Raw genomic sequence first — 22,244 nt, forward strand, 5'->3', positions numbered from 1 at the left:
AACTGTAGATCCCACTGTGTGTTTAAACACAAATGCCAGAAGATTGACATGAGGTCTGGGCTGCAGGTACCTTCCATGAGGGGACAGATCTCCAGGAGTGGATTCAAGAGAGAAGGGGAACAACTACATTTTGCTCTATGTGTGTGTGTGTGTGTGTGTGTGTGTGTGTGTGTGTGTGTGTGTGTGTTTAATCACTTGACCATTTTACAGCAAACAGGTTTTATATTGATAATGGGGGGGGGGAGCTAAAAGAATAGGCATATTGTTCAGTTAAAAAAAGATGTTTAAAACAGACAATGACTCTGAGGCAGGAAGATTGCTTGATCTCTCAGAACACACACACCCAATTAGAAAAACAAACCACATAGATACTCATTCTTGGACAACTGTCTGGAAAACTCACACATTGAGGGGTGCATAAGAGATACTCTATTGCTATCAGTGTTCGGGAGCAACAGAAATGATTCTCACCTCCCTCCTAGACCGCCTACAGCATTCACTGCTGCAGTATCTCAGCACTTTCCTTAGGAAAAGCTTTTGGGTTTTTTTTTTTTTTTAATGTTCACACGGGGCACACCACACAGTGCAATGTCTGTGTGTAGCAGACAGCTTGCTCTGTTCTGGAGACTCACCGCAACAATCCTGTCTCCCACGGCGAGAGACCCCTCTTTGGCGGCAGGGCTTCCGGGTACCACAGCAGCAGCGTACACTCCATTCTCCAAACTGATGCCACTGTCTGCAAGCCACAGGAAGGCACTAGATGACCTGGCCTGGCTGTCCCATCCCAATTCTGCTGACTAAATTTATAAAAGGGACTGAAGAATCCCACTCTGTGACACTCCCACCATGGGGCTCATCACACCCTGTCTGGTGAGTCAGACACTTGGGATTCATAGGACTCCCCCACCAGGGGAGCACTTGGGCTGCATTAAGACACCATCAACAGGCATCCCCAAGGACATGATGATGCTGCACACACACACACACACACACACACACACACACACACACACACACACACACACACACAATCCCTCTCCAGCAGAGAGGATGCCAGCCTTATCGGCAGGCCTGCTACTACCTTTCTGTCCACTAAGGTTGATGTGTAGAGGGGTGACGACCTTCCCACCCAGGGACTTCCTCCGCCTCACGACCATGTTGATGGCTCCCTCTCCATTGAGGAGTGCCTTGATGGCCTGCTTCTTGTCCTTGTTGATGAGGTCCACGTCATTAATTCTCAGCAGCCAATCGTTGACCCTGAGGAGGGACAAGGCCAGGCAGGCACCCACTCAGACCCTGGGACCTGTAGCTGCCCCTCACTACCATGCCCATTTACAGGTTCAGATACCATCGAGCAGGTTCCCTGCATCCACACTCATGAGGGTTTCCGCCTCCAGGGCATACAGTTGTGCAACTCACAGGTGCTGGCATTAGACAGCTTGGCTTCAACTCCTGACTCTGCCAGTTACTAGCTGTGGAACCTAGCCCTGCTGTCTTAAGTGTCCTCATCTGAAGGTCAGACAATATCTGCACCTGCCTCAAAGAATTCCGAAGATGAATGATTAAATGATACGGTGTGCTTACACCAGTACTTGGCAAGTAGCGAGGGTGGTGTATCACTTTATCGTCTTCACTATTTCATGGAATGAGCAGGCAGTGCCACTTCTGACTCTCATCACATACGACCTGAGCCCTGTGCTACCCAGAGAAGCAAAACCCAGCCCCTGGTACCTGGCGAGAAGCCGGGTTCAGGGGGACCCAGGAGGCAATTTCCTTTAAGATCATCCCAGTTGAGCCCGGGGCTTTAGACAGCTCTGTGAGGTCTTGGATACTAGACATGCTCACTTGGCTGCCATCTGTCTTTCTTGGGGTGCTCTACGTTGGGTGGGAGGGCACCCTCTCCCCCTCCAGGGGTGGACCTCCTCAGCTCTTACCTTAAGCGACCATCGGCGATGCTTCCTTTGTCCACTTTGGTAACAAATATGCCACAGTCCCCAGGGAAGCAAGGCTCATTTACGCCTTCCGCCATGTCAAAGCCAAGCGCTTTCAGATCGATGTCCTCCTGTCAAAACAGTACTGGCAGGTCTTCACCAAGCAAAGAGGAGAAATGCCCTGGACCCCAAGCTGGGCACTTAGTCCTTGAGCTGGATGTTTATGAACTGCTAGCTGCACCTGATTCTAGCTACTGCAGACATTCCAGTCAATGTGGCCCCTGGTCCTCTGCTGGGGCCCCTGCCTGCCATGGGATTTGGCAGCACCACCATGAGACACAGGAGTGATGTAATCTGGCTTGGATGGTGTGCTGGTTAGTTTTAGGTCAACTTGACATAGGCTAGAGTCATTTGAAAGATGGGCACCCCAACTGAGAAAATACCTCCATAAGGTCAGACCAGAGGCAAGCCTGTAGAGCATTTTCTTAATTAGTGATTGATGTGTGAAGGCCCAGCCCATTGTGGATGGGCCACCCCTGGGCTGCTGATCCTGGGTTACATAGAAGGCAGGCTGAGCAAGCTATGGATAGCAAGGCAGTAAGCAGCACCCCTCCATGGCCTCTGCATCAGCTTCTATCTCCAGGTTCTTGCCCCATTTGCGTTCCTGTTCCTTCGATGATGAACAAAAGTGTGGAAGCATAAAACAAATCATTCCTCCCCTCCCCAAGTTGCTTTGGCCGTGGTATTTCATTACAGCAATAGCAACCCCAACCAGGACAGATGGCTACGGGGAAAAGATGCATTCTACCCCAGTGGAGGTAGCCATGAAACAAGACCCAACAGAGCCATGCTCTACTCTCTCAAAGTCATCACACTGAGAAAGTGGATTAGCACAGCCACCCAAGGCAGCTCACCGTCTCTCTCTCAAACTCCACAACCTCTGTTTCCCACTCCATAGAATCTGTGTCGATGGCTGAATCGTGGGAACTGTGGGCCATCAGCTGCCGGAACCGGGCCTCCTTCTCCAGCTGGCATTCCATCTGCTCCCTGTGAACAGAGAGATCTGTGGCCATGGCCTTTTGAGGGGAAGCCTCTCAGTGACTCAGCTCCAAACTAAGGCAGCCACTCCTGAAAGCGAAGGGGCTTCTTCCCCCTGGCACTCAGCTTTCTGATAAGCTAGGGCAAGGTTTCTTGAATTATCAGTGGGTTTCCATAGTCCTGCTTTTTAAACACAGAAAATCCTCCCAAAATTTACCTAGAGGTATAAAGCACTTCAGATCCAAGGCCAGCAAGAGGCCCAGCACAGTGGTAGAGTGTTTATTCAGTGCATACAAGGCTCAGTAATAGGGCTGTGATGGCTGGTCTTTCTTAAAAACAAATTACGGGTGGCCACATCAGCCAAAAGCATTGGATCCCCTGGAACTGGAGTTACAGGAGATTGTCAATTGTCTGGCATGAGGGCTGGGAGCCAAATCAGGTCCTCCACAAAAGCAGTGCATTCTCTTAACAGCTGAACCATCTCCCCAGCCATGGGGTTAGTCTTGACTGTCAACTTGATTGAATTGAGGAATGTCTTGACTAGTAACAACTGTGGATTTGTCTCTGAAGAGTGTCTCTAGAGACAGTTCTCAGCAGTCCTAATACTGCCACCCTTTAACACAATTCCTCATGTTTTGGTGACCTCTAACCATGAAATTATTTTTGTTGCTATTTCATAACTGTGATTTTGCTACTGTTATGAATCGTAATATAAATATCTGATATGCAGGGTATCCGATATCATCCCCCAAAGGAGTTGTGACCCATAGGTTGAGAACCGCTGCTCTAGAGACACTAAGATAATGACAGCTGACTTGATCTATAAGTTAAGCCTTTCTTTGACTCCTAATATGAGAGCATTATCGGGATATGTCCTTAGGGTCAGTCCATACCATGCCTCAGCTCCTCTTGAAGTCCCTTTTCTCTGTTTCCCATTAAGTGAACAGCTGTCCTCCACCACATGTTCCCCTCACACCATTATGTTCTGCCCCAAAACATGGGGGCAAGCAACCACGGACTAACACCACCAGGACCATGAACCAAAATAAATTCCGCCTCTCTTGTGTTGTTCGTGGCAGGTATGATGTTGCAGACACAAGAAAGGAACCAATCCAGGACCATTCAGCTAAAATGAAGGAGGAAGAGATTTAGGCTACCTAATGCCATCTCAGAAACGAAATACAAAGTGAGAATTGGTGACACAGCTCAGTGGCTAGACGTGTGTGCAGCACAAGCCTGATGACCCGAGTTCGAGCCCTGGAACCCACATTAAAAAGCTGGATGTGGTGGCATGCATCTGTAATCCAGGTGCTCCTACAGTGAGGAAGGAGGGGGAGACAGGAAAATCACCCAGAAGCTTGCAGGCCAGCCAGCCTTGTGTAGACAGCATGCAGAGACAAGAGAGACGTGTCTCAACAAGATGGAAGGTAAGAGAGGTCTGACTCCTATTAAGTTGCGCTCTCTCTCTCTCTCTCTCTCTCTCTCTCTCTCTCTCTCTCTCTCTCTCTCTCACACACACACACACACACACACACACACACACAAGCACACAAAAAATAAATAAAAATAAAAGTTTTAAAAATAATGATGTGCAGAGTCATTCAATTTGAGACTTCCTCTGGAGCAGCTGCAATGGAGTCTGTGTGACGACACTTGGACCAGAGCTATGGAATAAGTGCCCTAGAAACGCCATCAAATGATGCAAAGGTACACGAGCAATTCAAGGGGACAGACAGTCCTCAAGCAATGATTTGAGCAGCTCAACATCCATAGTTTACAAAGAGGGGAGATGGGGCTGGAGAGATGGCTCAGCAGAGGACCCAAGTTCAATTGTCCAATTCCCAGAACCCACAGGGCAGCTCACAACCATCTATAACTCCAGTTCCTGGGAACTGGACACATTCTTCTGGTCCCTGCTGGCATTTGCACTCAGACATATACACATAAATAAATCTTTAACAAAAATTTCCCTTCAACTGAACCTCATATCTTTTTTTTTTAATTAACTCAAAATATATCATACATTTGTAAAACATTTTGAAAGAAGCCATGTATGGTGGCATATACATGACAGTAACCCCAACACTGAGGAGGATGGTGAGTTCAAGGCCAGCCTAGCTACATGGTAAGATCCTGCCCCCCAAAAAACAAAGGCTAGGGATGTAAGTTAGCGGTCAAATACTTGGCTAGCATCTTAAGGCCCTGGTTCAAATCCCAGGTCTAGGGAAACAAGCAACCTTGATGCTGAAGGTTACATGGGAGAGTTTTAGATACAATACAGAACAGATTCTTTAATCAACAAGTCAGACTTTATCAAAATTAACCTTAACTGTGGGGGAAATTCAGTAAAGAAGATGGAGAAAAGACTGAGAAACCTCATCAGGACGAGGTGATTTACATGGGATAGCCTACTTCCTAAAATCTGGGCTCAGGCTGCCTTTGAGTTCATCTATCCTGCCACTGACATCTAAGTGACCTACCTTTGTTTCCATGAGGACAGGCTGCCAGGTCTGTACCTGTCTTAGTCTTGGCTGCTCTTGGATGCTAATTCAGCCTCTGATTCCTCCTTCTGGGCCATCATCCTACCCCCATCAGAAGAGTGTGGCCCCATGCTCAACACTGGTTTGAGATACCCCGCCTGTCACCACAGGAGATGCCTATGTCTCTCCAGACTGAAGGTTCCCAGGGCAGCAGCAGGGACATCCTTACCAGCAAGTCACCAGTAAGAGAACTTAGCAGAGAGGCACTCCAAATGCCAAGCACAATGAATGAGCAAGCAGAACCCAATGCTTCTTATATATTCTGGCCGAAGCAAAATGCAAAACCTCCTTGCAAACCACACTCTGGGGCTTCCAGGGTTCCGCTTAAAACAGATCATTCTTTCTTTTGAATTTCAGTGCTAGATGAAATGAGAGCCTTGCCCATGCCATGCTCTACCGATAAGCTATATTCTCAGCCGATGGGATCCCATACCTGATTCCATCCCTTGGTCCTGGGCAAGGGCCTGCCATATTGCCTCTGGATTAGAGTACCCGGCTCTGGTGTAGGTTATTTAATCATTATTTAATCAAGCTATTGATCTTGGTAGATCTCAAGAGGGAGGAAGAGAAGCTGCCACTCCCTCCTGAAAGGACCCACTCACTGTGTGAAGCTTGGACGCCTGCACGTGCATCCCACCTGAACTTTCCCACTGTCCTCTCAGTATACCAGCTCTGGAACTGTCCTGTGATGAGCTGAGCCGCTGCCTCCCAGGTAGAGTCTGAGTGCAGACTCTAAGTTATTACGATCTGCCAATTTCTATTCTAAACTCTGTACTTTATATTTTCCATTCAGAGCTGAGGGCTACCAAGTGTCTAGATAACCCTCTTGGAGGGTGCTGTGACTGAAAGGAAGGTTCCCAACACCCCAAACAGCCCTCTAAATAAGCATCTCAGGACACACGTAGAACAGACCTCCAAGCCACAGTTACAAGTCCCTGGAAAACTGTCTGCTGTTACTTCATTTGCTTGAGTGTATGCTCCTCTGGGGAGGTCTGCCTTTCTCCTCCTGTGCACTTTCAGTCCCATTACTACAGCAGTGTGGTCTGTTTAATTAGTGCTACTTGCTTCGTGCCTCTAAGGGGCACGAATACATTTATTCACTCAACAAAAAAAAATACATTTTTTTTGTTGAGTGAATAAAGGAACAAATAAGGAAATGAATGAACTATGAATGATGCTGGCATGTTTGTCCCCAAATAGACTGCCTGGGGACAGGTCCTTCTTTCCCATGTGGTGCTTGATCTTCCCATGCCTGGCATGAGATGCCCATCCCTTCTCCATGAGCTTATCAATGGGCTGGTGCCATCTTCTGTGAACTGGTAATGTTCAAGCCCATTCTATAGATTAGCACAGTGCGGCAGAGTGAAGGGAAACAGTGACAAGTCCCTGTTCAGTGCACTCAAGGCTGCTCACCCAAACAGGAGAAGGGATAGTCTAGGTATGAGCCCACCCCACCCAGATAAACACCCAAGCCTACTTGAGTTCCTTAAGTTCACGGCTGACATCATTCTTCTGTTTCCGGGTGTCATCCAGGCTACGAAGGGCTTCAGCCAGCTCACTCACAGCCCGATCCCGCTCTCGCCTCAGATTGTCACACAGGGTCCTGGTAAAGAAAGAGGAGGTCAAGGTCACTGTGAATGGCAAGAATACAGGAAGGGCTTGTGGTCTGCCACACCTGTCAGCCCCTGTTCCCAAGGTTCAGCTTCATCAAAAGGAATGCATGACACCACCCAGACCAGCCCAATCAGATCTATATAATCAGACACCAATCAGATCTCAATGCCCACATTTCACACATTCACTCTTCGAGCATGAGCTCTGTGGCAGTGGAGCCCACCTAGTGGGTTTCAGCACTCCAATGCCCACAAGCTCCTTAAGGGGCCATACACAGGGCTTTCTGGCCATGCCACTACCAGGCTGAGGGACACTTAGACAGAACTCAGACCTCTGTCTCTATACTCTATTTAGGCGCAATGGGGAAGCCCGATGAGATTCCAAAAAAGAAACCCAAACCATTTCATCCACCAAGATAGGATACACAAGCCCATAGCAGGAGGGCCTGTGCTTGGCCATCTCCAAAATAACGAGCCCTATGGCTGGTCCCCATACCTCCAGAGCCCAAAACGTCTACCTCCCTGATCACAGCCCAGAATAGGATCCAACTCTGGAAGAACACGGAGAGCAAGCCAGAGCAAGGGCACACAGGAAGCACCCAAAAGGCCTCAGTGCTCTCCCACACCGCACACCAAGCACCTATCATCCATCTTCACCTCCTGATCCTCCCTGCCAGGGCACACGTCTGTCCCTTTCATGGCATGGGGATGAGGGGGGTGGGGTTCCAGGATCCCTCAATGACCAACTTACTGTACCACCATCCCTAGTTCTGCACCTGCCCAGGATCTTACCCACACTCCTCAGCTTCCAGTCAAGACCCTCAGAACCCAAACTCAAGGATATTATCACTCTACTCCTTGTGATTCTCCAGACCAGGACCTGGCCACATCCAAATCCCTCCTCAGAGAACACATGAGCACTCCCTCCATCTACAATGCCTGTACTTCCTTTCCTGCTGAAAAAAACTGCACTCAAGCTTCAAGTTGTAGCTCAAATGGCACTGGGCCTGGGAGACCTCCTTCCACCGAGTGCCCTACATGTTCCATGATAGCCTGGCTGATGACACTTCCAAGTACTGTCCCCCCGTCCCCCCGTCCCCCCCTCCCCCGACACAGAGCCCCTCCTAGGCACAGACACATGGTAGTCTCTTCTAAACTCTTGCTGCTCAGGAACCTAAGGTGTTGCACAGTAGACGTCTAGCAACACAGAGGAAAAAACAACAGACACATTTCACACAAGTTGCTTCCATCAAGCCCTTAAATAGAAAGATGGTTTTGACCCGGTCACAGCACACACTCAAGATGTCCAAAAGAGAAGCAGGAAGGAAACACAATAGAAAACTCTAAAGCCAAGAGGTGAGGCAAGAATCAGCTCACAGGGGGAAGAAGGCACCACAGTCCCTTCTTACCTGGACACACGCCAGTGACTGCGACCCTACCAACAGACCTCAGTGCACAAGAGAAAGATAGGACCACATCCATCCAAGAGCATCCTTACCGGATGCTGTCACGCTCTGCCACAATTTTATCCCGCTCCTGAAAGGCCCAGTCCCGCCGGCACTTGGCCACGTCTGCTTCCTGGAGGGCTTCCTTCAGCTCCTGGCACAATGCCTTGCACTGCTTTCGGAGGATCTCCACCTCTTTGTTGGCTCTCCCAGCATCCATGGTCACTGTGTCTTTGATCTAAGGGCGAGAGGTAGGTGAAAGGGGTTACTCAGCCTTCTGACCTGGAAACCTTACCAGTTCCAAAGTGGAGGTGAGACTCAAGAGAAGCACTGAGCCTGGGCACTTACCCCTGAAACACGCTAGCATTCATCTCCCTGTGAGGCCCTTCCCCTTTGCTCAGGATGCTGGCCTCACCGAGCTCAGGAGGTGCACATGCATGCATAGGGAACCAGTGCTGAAGAATGGGGTGGCTCCCATCCACCTCTGCCTCTCCTTAATTCCCACTGGGCTCCTCCAAATTGCTAGCCTTTGAGACACTGCTCCTCAGACACTTTAGTGAGACGGGATAGGGAGATTAAAAGTAACAGTGAAGCTAGGGAGCCAAGATGGTCCAGGTGACAGACCTCTGCCTGAGCCCTCAATTTTATTGATGACACACTGCAGGAATGCAGCAGTGACTTCCAACAGTCCTACCCTTGCCAAGAGACCATTCTTACTGGCGTTTCCTCTCCACCTTCTGCTGACCTCTACACCAGTTCCCAGCCTCCAGGAACTCAGCCTGGGGTCTCACCCTGCCATCCTCAGTGGTCCTGAGGTGCCAGGTACTTCTGAGGCCTGGGCTTGGGAAGATATGGGCTGTTTCAGAAGCTTCTCACCTGAAAAGGGGCCTTCAAGAAGGACCCAAGGGCTGCACCCAGTCCCCAGAAGATGCACTGCCCAACCAAAGGCCCCAGCTGTGGGCCAGAGAACACGGCTTCCAGGTGGGACAGCGTTGCTTCTATTTGGACACCTTCCCTGAGGCAGTGCCCCTCTAAAGCACCATCTTGCTGCTGTGCCGGCACAGCTGAGCTCCGCTCCTCATGCAGATACAGCCGTACCCAGAGGAAATGGTCCTGCCGGCCAGGGTATCTAAGACAGCCTTTCTATGCACAGTGCTCCATTTAGGGGAGTGAGCTTGGACCTGGGAGAACTTCACAAAGGCGAACTCCAGGAAGACACTCTGTGGTCAGAGAACCCAATAAACTGGAATGTCTATCCAGCTGACCTTGGACAGGTGACCAAACAATGTGGTCATCATTCCTTGGGGCCACATCACACCTAAGAACCAAAGATCTGCCTTCCTTTTGGTAATGTCGAGTGGGGCGTGAACCTAGAACAAGGTGCAGAGAAGTTGAGATTGTCAACTCAGGTGGCTGCAGGTGGGGGTAAGGGAGGGGGTTCTCCCCTGCTGCTTGCTGACTCAGAACAACGCCTGGAAAAGATTCCTGCCTCAGCTGACAGGTCACCTGTCACCCAGCCAACACCCCCTGCACAGGCCCAGAGGAGTCCAGACTAAAGGGCATGCCTGACTGCCTGAGTGCTGAGAACCAAGGGCTGAGGGCTGTGGCTCAGACGTCAAGCCTCCACATTAATGATGCTCACGGCTGGAGGCCAGCACCAGGGGGTACTGGGTGCTCTTCATACTTCTCTGTGCGCATGACCACAGCCTACACGGGTCACTTCTGAAATCTGAAAATCCCATGGAGCAGGCTTGCTGTCTTATCACAAGTTCCCTTTGTAAGGTGTTCAACATTCCATGACCTCTTTAGTCTGGTGACCGATTTAGTCATTCTCCAAGGTGGTTTGTTTTGTTATGTTTTGTATTGTTTGTAGTTTTGTTTTGTCTTGTCTTGTCACTGTGACTTCCTACCTTGATATTTACATCCCCCTCTCTGCAACAAGTACACACTCAGACACTAGGACACACAAAGGAACAGATGGACTATCTAGGACATTTACCGACCTATTGACTTATTAAAAGTCCCTTTATGGATGGGCATGGTAGTGTACGCCTGCAACCCCAGCACCTGCACTCAGAAAGCAGAGGCAGGAAGATCTCTGTGAGTTCATGGATGACCTGGGCTATACCGAGAGCTCCAGGCTAGCCAGGGCTACAAAGTGAGACCCTATATATAAGAAAAAAAGAAAGAAGGAAGGAAGATGGGTTCCTTTACATAATTTTCTTCTCTAAAATTTTATCGAAGTCAGACAAGGCAGGCGTCTCAATGGTGTCCCCAGTACCACATCACACACACACACACTGTTGCACTACATGCTCCTCTTGGTGTTGACCTTCACCCTAATGGTCTGGGGGACATCAATCCCTCTGTATGGGACTGCCATTATTGGCCCATTTTACCCATTTTACAAACAACTGCACAGAGCTCATGCTCATCCTAAATGGGCAATAATGGAAAAGACTCCTATCATTCCAGCTCCATGAGGACATAACTGCTAACCACGTTATCTGTGTGTGTCACCTGAAAACCGTCCCTCTAGGACAAATGTGACTACCATATCCAGTTTGCAGAGAAGGGCCAAGGCAGTACGGGTAAGAGAGACGAGAGGCCACGTGACTGAGGAAGGCTCAGACTCCAGTACAGAGCCTCAGTCCCTCCCACTCTACACAGCCCCCACCGCTACCTGAGCATAGAAGGAACCACTGCGGGCAGAAAGGCCACCTGTGTGATGGCTAATCTTGGTTGTCAAATTGACACACCTAGAGGAGGGAAATGCATTTGAAGAATTACCTCCATCAGACTGACCTGCAGGCACGTCTGTGGGACATTTTTTATATACTGGATTTCCTCTTATATTTTTGTGTATGAGTATTTTGCCTGCATATATGTATGTGCACTGCCTGTGTGCCTCATGTCCACAGAGGCCAGAAGAGGGCACTGGATCCCCTATAATTGGAATTACAGATGTGTGTGAGCCAACCTCTGTAGTGGGTCCTCTGGAAGAGCAGCCAGTGCTCTAAACTGCTGAACCATTTCCCCAACCCCTGTGAGACATTTTCTTGACTGCTAATTGATATTGGAGGGTCCAGATCAATATAAGCAGTACCAGCCCTATGCAGGTGGACCTGAGCTGTAAAAGAGGCAGCATAATGTGAGCCCTGGAACAAGCCAGTGAGCAGCATTCCTCCAGGGGTTTTGCTTCAAGCTCCTCCCTGCTGAACCTCCTGCTCCAACTTCCCACAATGATGGGCTAAAACCTGTGAGATGAAATGAACCGTCTCCTCAACAAGTTGTTTGGGGTCATGGAGTTTATCACAGTAACAGAAAGCAAACTAGACAGGTAGCCTGGTCACTCACATCCCCACCCTGCCTCATGCCCGGTACACAATGATCTCTGTCGAGTATCCATGCCAATCTTCCTGGCCGTACTTTCTACTTCCCACACACCACTTTGCATCCCTGCATCCTAACAGACCTACACAGAAAATCAGACACATGGAGTAGAGGCATGAATCAAGAACCTCTTTGATGGGGGGGGGGGGTGGTAATCTACTATTCCCAAGTCTAGAGACTCTTGTCAGAGTCACAACATGACCAAAGGGCAGAAGGTCTCCATGCCTGTCTTTTCCCAGAGGAGCACACCCGGACCAGAAGGGAGACTCATCAGTGGTGAGGTAGAGCTGGCCAGGCAGGAAAGCACACAGGTGTTGAGCTGAGAGAGGCCCAGGCCTGCTATCACTGAACACTTCTGTCCCCAACCCTGGAGGCACCATCCCAGGGAACAAGGCTTTAAGACAAGGCCTACGGCTCAGCAGAAAATTGTGCACACAAAAATTTGGAATGCCCTGAGAAGAAAACCAGAAACTCCTCTGCGTACACAAATGGCTGGTGGACAAAGGCCCCCAACAGTGCTATTCTGAATCCATGAGGTCATCAGGTCTATGCAGCTACGAACTTTGGTCTTGGGACCTTGTTCACAGAAAGTCAGTCTGAGACAATACAAGATGGTCTGTGATTACTCAAATGTAGCTCTCCATTCTACCAGAAAGAACAACATATTTCTCTTATAATCAAACTATGTTACTTTGAAACAAACAAACAAACAAACGTTAGTGTCACAGCATAGGAGGGACAAACACGGTCTCCTGATGACTTAGTGTGCAATTTTATAATACAGCCTGGCAACCTGGGCACCGGAACAAGGTCATGAGACTATCTCAGTCCTCCTACCCACTCAGACGGACACTCTGTCCCATTTCTCCTCTGGACCCCAGACTAAGTCAAACACCAAGCCTAAGGTCAGCAGAGACCTGAGTGGTATTTCACAACCCAGCCATTGATAACCTTCAAAGAGAAGTCCCTGCCCCCTCAGACCTTCTCATCCAGCGCTCAAGAACTCTGTGGCCGCCTTCCGTGCTCAGCCACTGCCTACCTGTCGCAGGGCCTCCATCTCCTCGCTGGCTGCCTTCTTCTCCGATGTGCTGCTCTTGAGCTTGGACTCCGCCAGCTCCACCTCTGTCTGCAGCTTGTCCAGCTCGGAGATGACCTGGTCGCGCTCGCTCATGATCAGCTTATACTCGCTGTACACAGCGTCGCGCTCCTCCTTGTACTTCTCAGACTCCTTGGCGGTTTTCACCTGCTTGCTTCTCAGCTCCGTCAGCTCAGACTGCAGCAGCTCCATCTCCCACTGTAGGTCCTTGTTCTGGGCTGTGGCCTTGCTCAGCTCGTGGTGGATTGTCTCAAACCTGGGGAGGAAAATGTGAGGCAGGAGCGGCGGGGACCTGCCATGTCAGCTACCCCCTGCACCAGCCCCACTGTGGCAGACAGTCAAGCATAAAGTCTTGACTGAGGTCATTCTCGGCACCCCCAGAGAGAATGGTCACGGAGTGCTAGTGCCCTGGGCCTGGAATGTTTCTCAGCCTTTAACGAATGCCAGAAATTGAACTGAGCAATTGCATGCTCTCCACTCTACTAGAAAGAACAGCACATTTCTCCTATAATCAAGCTATGCTTTTTTTGGGGGGGAGGGGCAAAAACAACACAAATAAACAAAATAATGCCAGAATCACAGCACAGGAAGGGCAAACACGGCCTTATGATGACTTACTATGTAACTGCTTCATTTTATAGGTAGACCTAATACAGCCTTGCAACCTGGGTACTTGAACAAGGAATGAGGCTAGCTCATTCCTCCTGCCCAGGAGGCACCTTGCACCCAGGCAACATTTCCTGAGAGTGTGTCTGAGAACACTGGTCCTTCAGAGGCTCCAGTACCAAACAATAACAGTCATGTTGGTCTGGGTCCAAGCTGGCAATTCCTAAATCTACTTATATACAGAGAATTTTCACAAGAGACCGGTGAACACTGCAGGAATGCACTACATGCAATACTGTCTAGGGTGGGAATCCTATCTAAAAGCAATGGTCCTTAATAAAAATGAAATTCCAATGGACAAGCTGCCCAGGACACACAGACCACCCACCTTTCCCATCTGCAAGGTGGGTGGCCACTATGGAGAGGGAGGTTCACAGGGAAATCTAAGAGTCGGGGTGCTCAGGACACAACAGGGTGCCCAGATGAGAGGAAAGGAAATAATTTCAAGGCTATGCAGTATCAAACATAATGTTCTCAGGTGTTTTCCTCCTGGAAGCCTTATAGATGACCAGAAGCCCACAAAAGACGAGAGCCCCAGACAAAAGAGACCCATTTTGCCCCCCGCAACACACAGTGCCCTGTGCCCAGCCTGGGCTCCTACCTCCGCAGAGAGAGGGCACACTGGTGCTGTAACTGGATGGCTGTGTCCCTCTGCTGGGTCAACATCTCCGTCTGCTTTTGCAGGCGCTGGTTCTCCTCGCCCAGCTGCTCCAGGCGGCTCAGGTCTGAGTTGTGCATGGCGACCTTTTCACTGTACCTCTTCCGCAGGGCATCGTAGTCCTTCTTAACCACTTCCAGTTTGTCCATGGCCGTGTCATACAGCTTGTTGAGGATCTCTGACGAACCATTGTGCTTTAGCACCTGGGAACCAAGGACTCATGTTTACCAAGAAGCAAGATGGGCGGAGCTCCCTTCTCAGGAGCTCACCTTGGGCCCTCAGAGGGTTGTGTGTGTGTGAGGGGTGGGGGGTGTCGTAAGGTCTGATGCTGCTAGCCCTGTATTAACACGGGGCTGATCCGTGTAGATTCACTCCTTCTCAAATGTTTGTGCTACAGAGAATCCCCATTCTGTACACAGGAAGGTGAGAATGGCCAGCCTGAGACTTCTGTGTCAGGAAAGGCCTGTGTTTAAGGCTGCCTCCTGACAGACTGGCTGGCATTTGGGAACCTGATGGTGAGCAGTCTTCAAAAGTAAGACAAGCCTATACTGAGTCTGCAACTTTGGTCCCTACTGAACAGAGAGGAACTGTGACCAACACCCAGGAACTGAGTGACATGTGTGCTGTTACACCTCCATACTGGAGATCAAGTGTATCTGGTACAACTCCCCTGGTAGAGGAGCTGAGAAACCTGGACCTGGTTTATGCCACGTCCCTTCTCCTTTCCCATGTAGCTGATTTTGCCTTGTGTCCTATGGCTACAATTTTAGCCAATGGTGATGATTATATATTGAATCTTATGAGTCGTAGGCAAATCACAGAACCAAAAGATGGTCCTGGGGACTTTCTAACACAAGGACATAAAATGTCCAGTGTTGGTCTGGGCACTGGCAGTGTTGGGCAGGACAGAAAAAGACTTCGCCCCATGGTCCTTTCATCCCAGTGCCAGGGTGGGACCACCAATGGAACAGGAACAATATCTTCCTAAGCTGATGTAGGCTTTCAGGAAAATGAAAAGGGGAAGAGTACAGTGTGCTGGAGATGCTTCTGAGCAGTGAGAGCGGAAGGTTGTAAGGGAGGCAACCACCTGGGGATGTCTTCCTAAGAGAGTGACTTCTAAGTGTAGATAACAAAGAAAAAAATAACCAAAAAACAGGGATGTGGCCAAAGGCAAGGACACCGGTGCAATGGTTGGGGGTAGACCACAATGAAAAGACAGCAGGAAGAGGATTCGGAAGATGTCCAACGGATGGAGAAGGAGGCTTAAAGAAATGTTCTCAAGTTCAAGGCTCATAGAGAAGGCTGAAATCCTGAGGACACAGCAGACTGTGGGAATCTATCAAACAAAAGAGAATTCTAGAAAGGAGTGTGGTGGTGCATGCTTTCATCCCTCTACTCAGGCAGGCTGTGGCTGGAGCAGTCTCCAAGTTCGAGGTCAGACTGAGCTACATAGTAAATAGCATGCCAGCCATGGCTGTGTAGCAAAACTCTGTCTCAAAAACAATAAGCAAAAAGCAACAACAGAAACACAAAACCAAATAAACAATCACCAACAAGAAAAACAGAGAGAACATGAGCACAAGAACGCATCCTGCTGTGAACTGCAGGAACTCAGCTTCACCTGGGGTGCTGTCCAAGAAGAAAAAAACCAAAACTAACAAACAGGAGAAAATGAGTTAATAGGCAGCCGGGGATTTGCCAGTCTTCTACTGAGCACCTCTCAGAGATCCTTAGCCCTGGGTGACTCACCACCTCTGTGGGTTTGCTTCCTTATTTCTCAAATGACCGGACAAAACCGGAAAGGCTGGCTTAGCTCTCCTCAGCTCCCACAGCCCAGGCACAGCCTTTTTCAACGCATGGGCCCTGCGTTATCAACACCATCTTTGCGGCCCAGACAGTCACAACCTTGAACCCTGGACTATTTCCTCCAGAGACAGACAGATCATCCACACAGAAGGAACAACTGATTCACAAATCAGAATTGAGATGGAGAAACGGCTCTGTGGTTAAGAGCAGCTGCCACTCCTGCAGGCGACCCAGGTTCAGTTTCCAGCACCTACACTGTGGCTCACATCTGTCTGTAACTCCAGTTCCAGGGTTCCAACACCCTCTTCTGGCCTCCAGAAACAAGCTTCACTCACCTCCTTCCGTCTTTCATTTTTCCTTACTTTGTAAAAATGTAGGTAGCCTAGATGCTAAACATATTCCAGTTTTCCTATTTCAGCTTACTGAATTCTTGGATTACAGCATGTGCTCTGTCTGACATCTAGCCCTGTTGCCTATTCTTCTCAGAAACTGTTCCTTTCAAAAGGAAATCTTAGGATATTGAAATACAAAACTTATTTACAAGGTAGAAGGTAAAAACCCCACTGTATTGTGGAAACATACATTGAGACACAGAAAAAAAACTGGAGGCCAAGCACCATTCTGTCACTAAAAAATCTCCTTTAGAAGGAGGTGGGAGGAGAAGGTAGGGGGAGAGGGAGGGGAGAGAGGGAAGGGGAGAGGGAGGGGGAGAGGGAGGGGAGAGAGGGAAGGGGAGAGGGAGGGGGAGAGGGAGGGGAGAGGGAAGGGGAGAGGGAAGGGGAGAGGGAGGAGGAGAGGGAGGGGGAGAGGGAAGGGGAGAGGGAGGGGAGAGGGAAGGGGAGAGGGAGGGGGAGAGGGAAGGGGAGAGGGAGGGGGAGAGGGAGGGGGAGAGGGAGAGGAACAGCAGCTGTGGCAGAGACAAAAGCAGGAGCTTCTGGTGCTGATGGCACAAGGCCTGTAATTCCAGCACTTGAGAAACAGTAGCAGGAGCAGGAAAATCAGGAGTTCACAGTCATCCTCAGCAACGTGACAAGTTAGAGGCCAGCCTGTGCCATGTGAGACCTTGTCACAAAAAAATAAAACAAGGGCTGGAGAGCCTGGTCAATAGTTAAGAGCACCTGCAGAGGACCTGGGTTCAGTTCCCAGCACCCAGTCATGTGGCTCACAACCCTTCACTCCAGCTCCAGAGTATCTGGTGCCCTCCCTTGGCAACTGCACACATATCAAATATACAAGCTCATGCAGGCACACACACATATGCACACGTTTTTAAAAAATAAATAAATCTTCTTAAAAGTTGTTTTAAAGAGGCGGTTTAGTTTATATCATTTAGCTGGAAGCTCACCCATGTTGAGGGATGGACAAATTTCCCTCCTTTCTTAGGCTTAAGACTCCTTCACTATCTGGACAGTCCATCACTTTGTTTCACTGTCAATGGTCACCTGAGTTTCCATTTACCTATCAGCTACTGCGCAACTCTCAGATTTTTAAGATAGTGCCAGTTTCACTAGCTAATAAGTAGACCTTTGTTTACATTTTTTAAGATTTATTTTTATGTCGTATGTATGAGTATTCTGCCTGCATGTACATCATATACACCACATGTGTACATTGCCCGTGGAGGCCTGAAGAGGGCGTCAGATGCCCTGGAACTGGAATTACAGATAGTTAGGAGCCACCATGGGCATCTTTTTTGTGTCTGTGGATTATCTACCTTTGTCTTCTAGGAATTCCCATTTCTAAACTTTGGTTTTCCTTCTCTCTCTCCTTTCATTTCTAACCCAGGACCTCTTGTATGCTGGGTAAGAATGCTACACCTAAGCTGTACCAGCCCTCTAGGAGCTGGTTTTAAATTCCAGCTACCTTTCCTGGGTATAGTCATCAAAATGACCTTCTGCTACTATGTGGCCTGTGGTGTCTTTGATGCCAAAATTTCACTCTTCACTGTGGCAAACTCCATCAAGGACCTTTGTAGTCTGGGCTTCGGTTACTTTAAGAAAGCCTCTCCTTCCCCACCTTGAAACCATAATGTGATCCTCTTGTTATGACTTCAAAAAAGTAATCCAGTTTCATTTTTCCCACTGAAATCCTTTACCTCCTTGAAATATATTTCTGTGCATGGCTTGAGATGGACAGAGAACAGTAATTTCTTCCACAAATCACTGACCAATGGAAACTGGGCACAAAGGTGCAGGAGCAACTGAGGACACCTGAGGTGTTCTGGAGCAGGTAATGAGCTCCAGGGGACATCCTCAGACAGTGCCACCACTGAGACACGAGAAGACCATCCCACCAGGCTAGGACTCACCACAGTCAATGGAACACCTTTGCCCTGCACCTGTGTCTGGAGAGGGTCTGGCTTCTTCAATGGATTACTGTGTTGGACAAATACCTCAGATAGTCCATTTAAGACTGACTTCATGTTTCACTCGCTAATCCTCCTCATTCCCAGGCAGGGAAAAACTCCGAACAAAGGCACCGTTGCCATAGTCTGAGTTCCCCACAAGAGGGCAGCAGTGGGTACGCAGAGGCGCCCTAGCTAAAGAAACATTCATTTTCAAGGCCCCAAGCTTGGCGGCAGATTACCTTCACCACTCCACAACAGACGCAGGAGTTTATACCACCACAGCTTGTTCCTTTACTGAGAACTAAATGAACTAACTTTGAGAGCTTAGAGCCAGGTATGCCAGAAAATCCAGGTTGCAGGAATCAGGCTACCAGGATATGCTTTCATTCCTGGTAAGACAGGTCAGGCCTAGGGAAGTGTGTCCTTATAATGCTCGGCACAGCTCTGACAATGTGGTGAGTGGTAGAGCCAGAAGAGACTGGTCAGACAGAGACACCGTGGGTTGCCCCCATGGCACAGTGGCGTTCCCTGGGTAAAACTCTGAGTGAAGAGGTCTGGCTTGCTATAATGCCAGCTCCACCTCCCTGTACCTCCTGGCCTCTGGCTCACTGCAGCCTTGGAGGTCACTGGCTCACAAAGGACAGCATCCAGACCTTCAGAGAGACTCCCAGGCCCCAAGCATTTCTCAACTTCTCTCACAAGGGCTCAGACTCAAGCCTGCACTTTATCATCAACAGCCTCAAAGAAATTAGAGAGAAGGACAGTCATGTGAATTCCCAAGAACTGGAAAAGATGCTATCTGCCAGTCTAGAATGTTTCCTGTTCATCATTAGAAGATTATGTTCTTAGTGGAGGGTTACATGCATGCGCGCACACACACACACACACACACACACACACACACACACACACACTTTTCTGTTGTTGTGATTAAAAAAACACCCTGGCCAAAAGCAACTTAGGAAAGAAACGAGTTTATCTGGCTCACAATTCCAGCTACATTCCACTATGGAGGGGAAGTCAAGACAGACACTTGAAGCACCATATCCACAGTCAAGAGCAGAGGGAAAGTAAACACATGGATTTTCATTACTTGGTCTCCGCTAGCTTTCTTAACTCTAGCTCATTTCAGGGCACAGTCTAGGGAATGATACACCCCATAGTAGGCTGGATGTGGTGGTTTGAATAGGAATGGCCCCCATAGGCTCATATATCTGAATGCTCATATATCTGAATGGTTGGTCATTAGGGAGTGGTACTACTTGAGAGGAATTAGGAGATATGGCCTTGTTGGAACCCATATGGCTTTGTTGGAGGAAGAGGTCACTGAGGGTGGACTTTGGGGTTTCAAAAGCCTAAGCCAGTCCCAGTAGCTCTCTGTCTCTCTCTGTCTCTTCCTGCTGCCTGCAGATCTGACTGTAGAACTCGCAACTTCTCCAGCACCACGTCTGGCTGTGCACCGCCATGCTTCCCACCATGACAACAATAGACTAAACTTCTGAATTGTAAGCCTGCCCCAATTAAATGCTTTCCTTTCTAAGAGCTGCCATGGTCATGGTGTCTCTTCACAGCCATAGGACACAGATTAAGATGTTGAGTCAATGAACCATCAAGGCAATTCTCCACAGACGTACCTACAGGCCAACTAATCCAGACAATCCCTTATTAGACTCCCTTCCCAGGTAATTCTAGGTTGTGTCAAGCTGATAGTTAAAACTGAGCAACACACACACACACACACACACACACACACACAAGTTGTGATCACATGTTCAGCTTCCCAGACTAATGGAAGAGGAAAATATCTGGGATACTTTGGGAAAAAAGTCAACTTTCACAGATCAAAAGAGAACATTTTAAAACTAGACATAGAGCAAGGAGAGAGGAAAATCAAATAATCTGTGTTGCCTTGAACACAGAAATTTTATTTGTAACAATCACAATTTTAAAGACACACACAAGGGCCAGCAAATGGCTCAGTGTATAAAGACACCTGCTGTGAAGCCTGATGACCTGACCTGAGTTCAATCCCAGAAACCCACACGGTAGAAGGAGAGAGAGAGAGAACCAACTCCCAAAAGCTGTCCTCTGACTTTCACATGTGTCCTGTGACATGTGAGCACATCTACCACCACCCCACTACTAAATAACTATAATAATAACAATTTAATATATGCACAAAACAATGAGAGATACATTTGTGTCAACGGAATGTAATAAGGCAGGAGTTTTGACAATTAAAACAGCCACATACAGCATGGAGTCAGACACCAATAACAATGATAGTATGGGTTTCCGGACGCTCAAAGAAACAATGTAAGGAGGCCCATGATACACTGAATGTAGGGTTAAAAAAAAAAAAAATCAAAGGCAAATTTGGGGGAGAAAACAAAGCTTTTCTTTTAAACGTGACTTGGGAAAAAATGTCACAAAGATATATCTATGCTAAGGGTGGTAAAAGTTGGTCACTTCTACAAAATAAGACAGAACTGAATTTGGAGTGACTTCGTCACTGTCTTTATAATTTTCTTCTTTTTTAACCAGACTGTGCATTAGTTTAGGACAGGAACACTGGTACAAAAACATCCTGTACGCCACTTTCCCAACCTAGGAGCTCCTCGGCATGCCTGATACACCCCCAGAGGAATCCAAGATGACCCATTTCCCACCAAGGAAACGGAACAAGGCCCTGAGCCTCCTCCCCTATAGCTCACACGTAAGACAAAGCACATGTCTACCGCTCTCAAGTGACAGGGCCCAGGCCCAGGGCCACCCTCTCAATGGGGACGGCCTCATTTCCTCTGAGGTAAATCATGCAGAGGACTGGAAGGCCCCACAAATCCCTCCAGCAAACATGCACGGCAAACAGCACCATTTACCCTGTAAGGGCCTCTTCAGGTTTACGAGGAAAGGAGGAACCAGGCAACAAAACTAGCCTTGTCCAGTGAGGCTGACCTTTGCCTTTAGGCCCAGTGGGGAGCAAGCCTGTGGCCATCCCTCTGTGGGTAGCCCTCCCACTACCTGGGCAGTGTCTGTGAAGGTGAGAAGGCCGGCTGAGTCCAACAAGGGGCCTAGCAGCTCAGGGCCTCCACCACCTCTCCCTCTGGCAGCCCTAATCTTCTCTCCTCGTGGGGTCCCAGGCTAGCCCTTGCTGAAAACACAGCCTAACTAATCTGAGCTGGGAACGTCTGTGACCAGGACCAAACACAACAGACCCACAAGGGCCACAGCTATCCCAAAAGAAAAGGAAGCAAGTAATGCCACAGAAGGCCTTCCCGTAACCTATGTGGGGTGAGCAGGGAAGGGAAGGGAGAGAATGGGCAGGGATAGCACGTGTGAATGTGTGTGGAGATTATAGGTCTTCAACAGAATGAAAGACAGGAAACTTTATGCCCCTCCCCCTAGGGAGAAACATCACCATCATCATCATCATCATCATCATCGGGTCTCATTTCTTTGCTCAGGCTAGCCTAGAGCTCACAATCCTCTTGCCTCAGCCTCCCAAGTGCTGAGATTAATAGTTACGGGCCACCATGCCCAGTAAAGATTTTTTTTTTTTAAATAAAATTTGCCAAATGGTTTAAGGTTTGTCTATATGTATTATTTTCATGCAGACTAATACGAAAGGGCTGGACCACACTGTACTTTGTATTCACTGATCAATGAACATCTGGGTTGTTTCTGCTTCCAGGCTACTCTGAGCAATGCTAC

The 22,244-nt window shown here is 48.8% G+C and overlaps 1 protein-coding gene across 1 annotated transcript in view; it reads right to left on the reverse strand.

Annotated features, from left to right (window-relative positions):
- The window catches only part of Dlg5 (discs large MAGUK scaffold protein 5), a 110,839-nt gene that overhangs the window by 32,158 nt on the left and 56,437 nt on the right, over positions 1 to 22,244 (reverse strand). Inside the window, exons 6-13 of the mRNA XM_059273865.1 lie at positions 14,324 to 14,583; positions 13,000 to 13,312; positions 8,621 to 8,805; positions 6,987 to 7,112; positions 2,846 to 2,978; positions 1,935 to 2,062; positions 1,082 to 1,257; positions 633 to 736 (exon numbers count right to left, since the gene is read on the reverse strand). Of these exons, the coding sequence (XP_059129848.1) occupies positions 633 to 736; positions 1,082 to 1,257; positions 1,935 to 2,062; positions 2,846 to 2,978; positions 6,987 to 7,112; positions 8,621 to 8,805; positions 13,000 to 13,312; positions 14,324 to 14,583 (1,425 nt within the window). The remainder of the gene's footprint in view (positions 1 to 632; positions 737 to 1,081; positions 1,258 to 1,934; positions 2,063 to 2,845; positions 2,979 to 6,986; positions 7,113 to 8,620; positions 8,806 to 12,999; positions 13,313 to 14,323; positions 14,584 to 22,244) is intronic.

Source organism: Peromyscus eremicus, chromosome 9, assembly GCF_949786415.1.
Source record: "Peromyscus eremicus chromosome 9, PerEre_H2_v1, whole genome shotgun sequence".
Classification (NCBI taxonomy): domain Eukaryota; kingdom Metazoa; phylum Chordata; class Mammalia; order Rodentia; family Cricetidae; genus Peromyscus; species Peromyscus eremicus.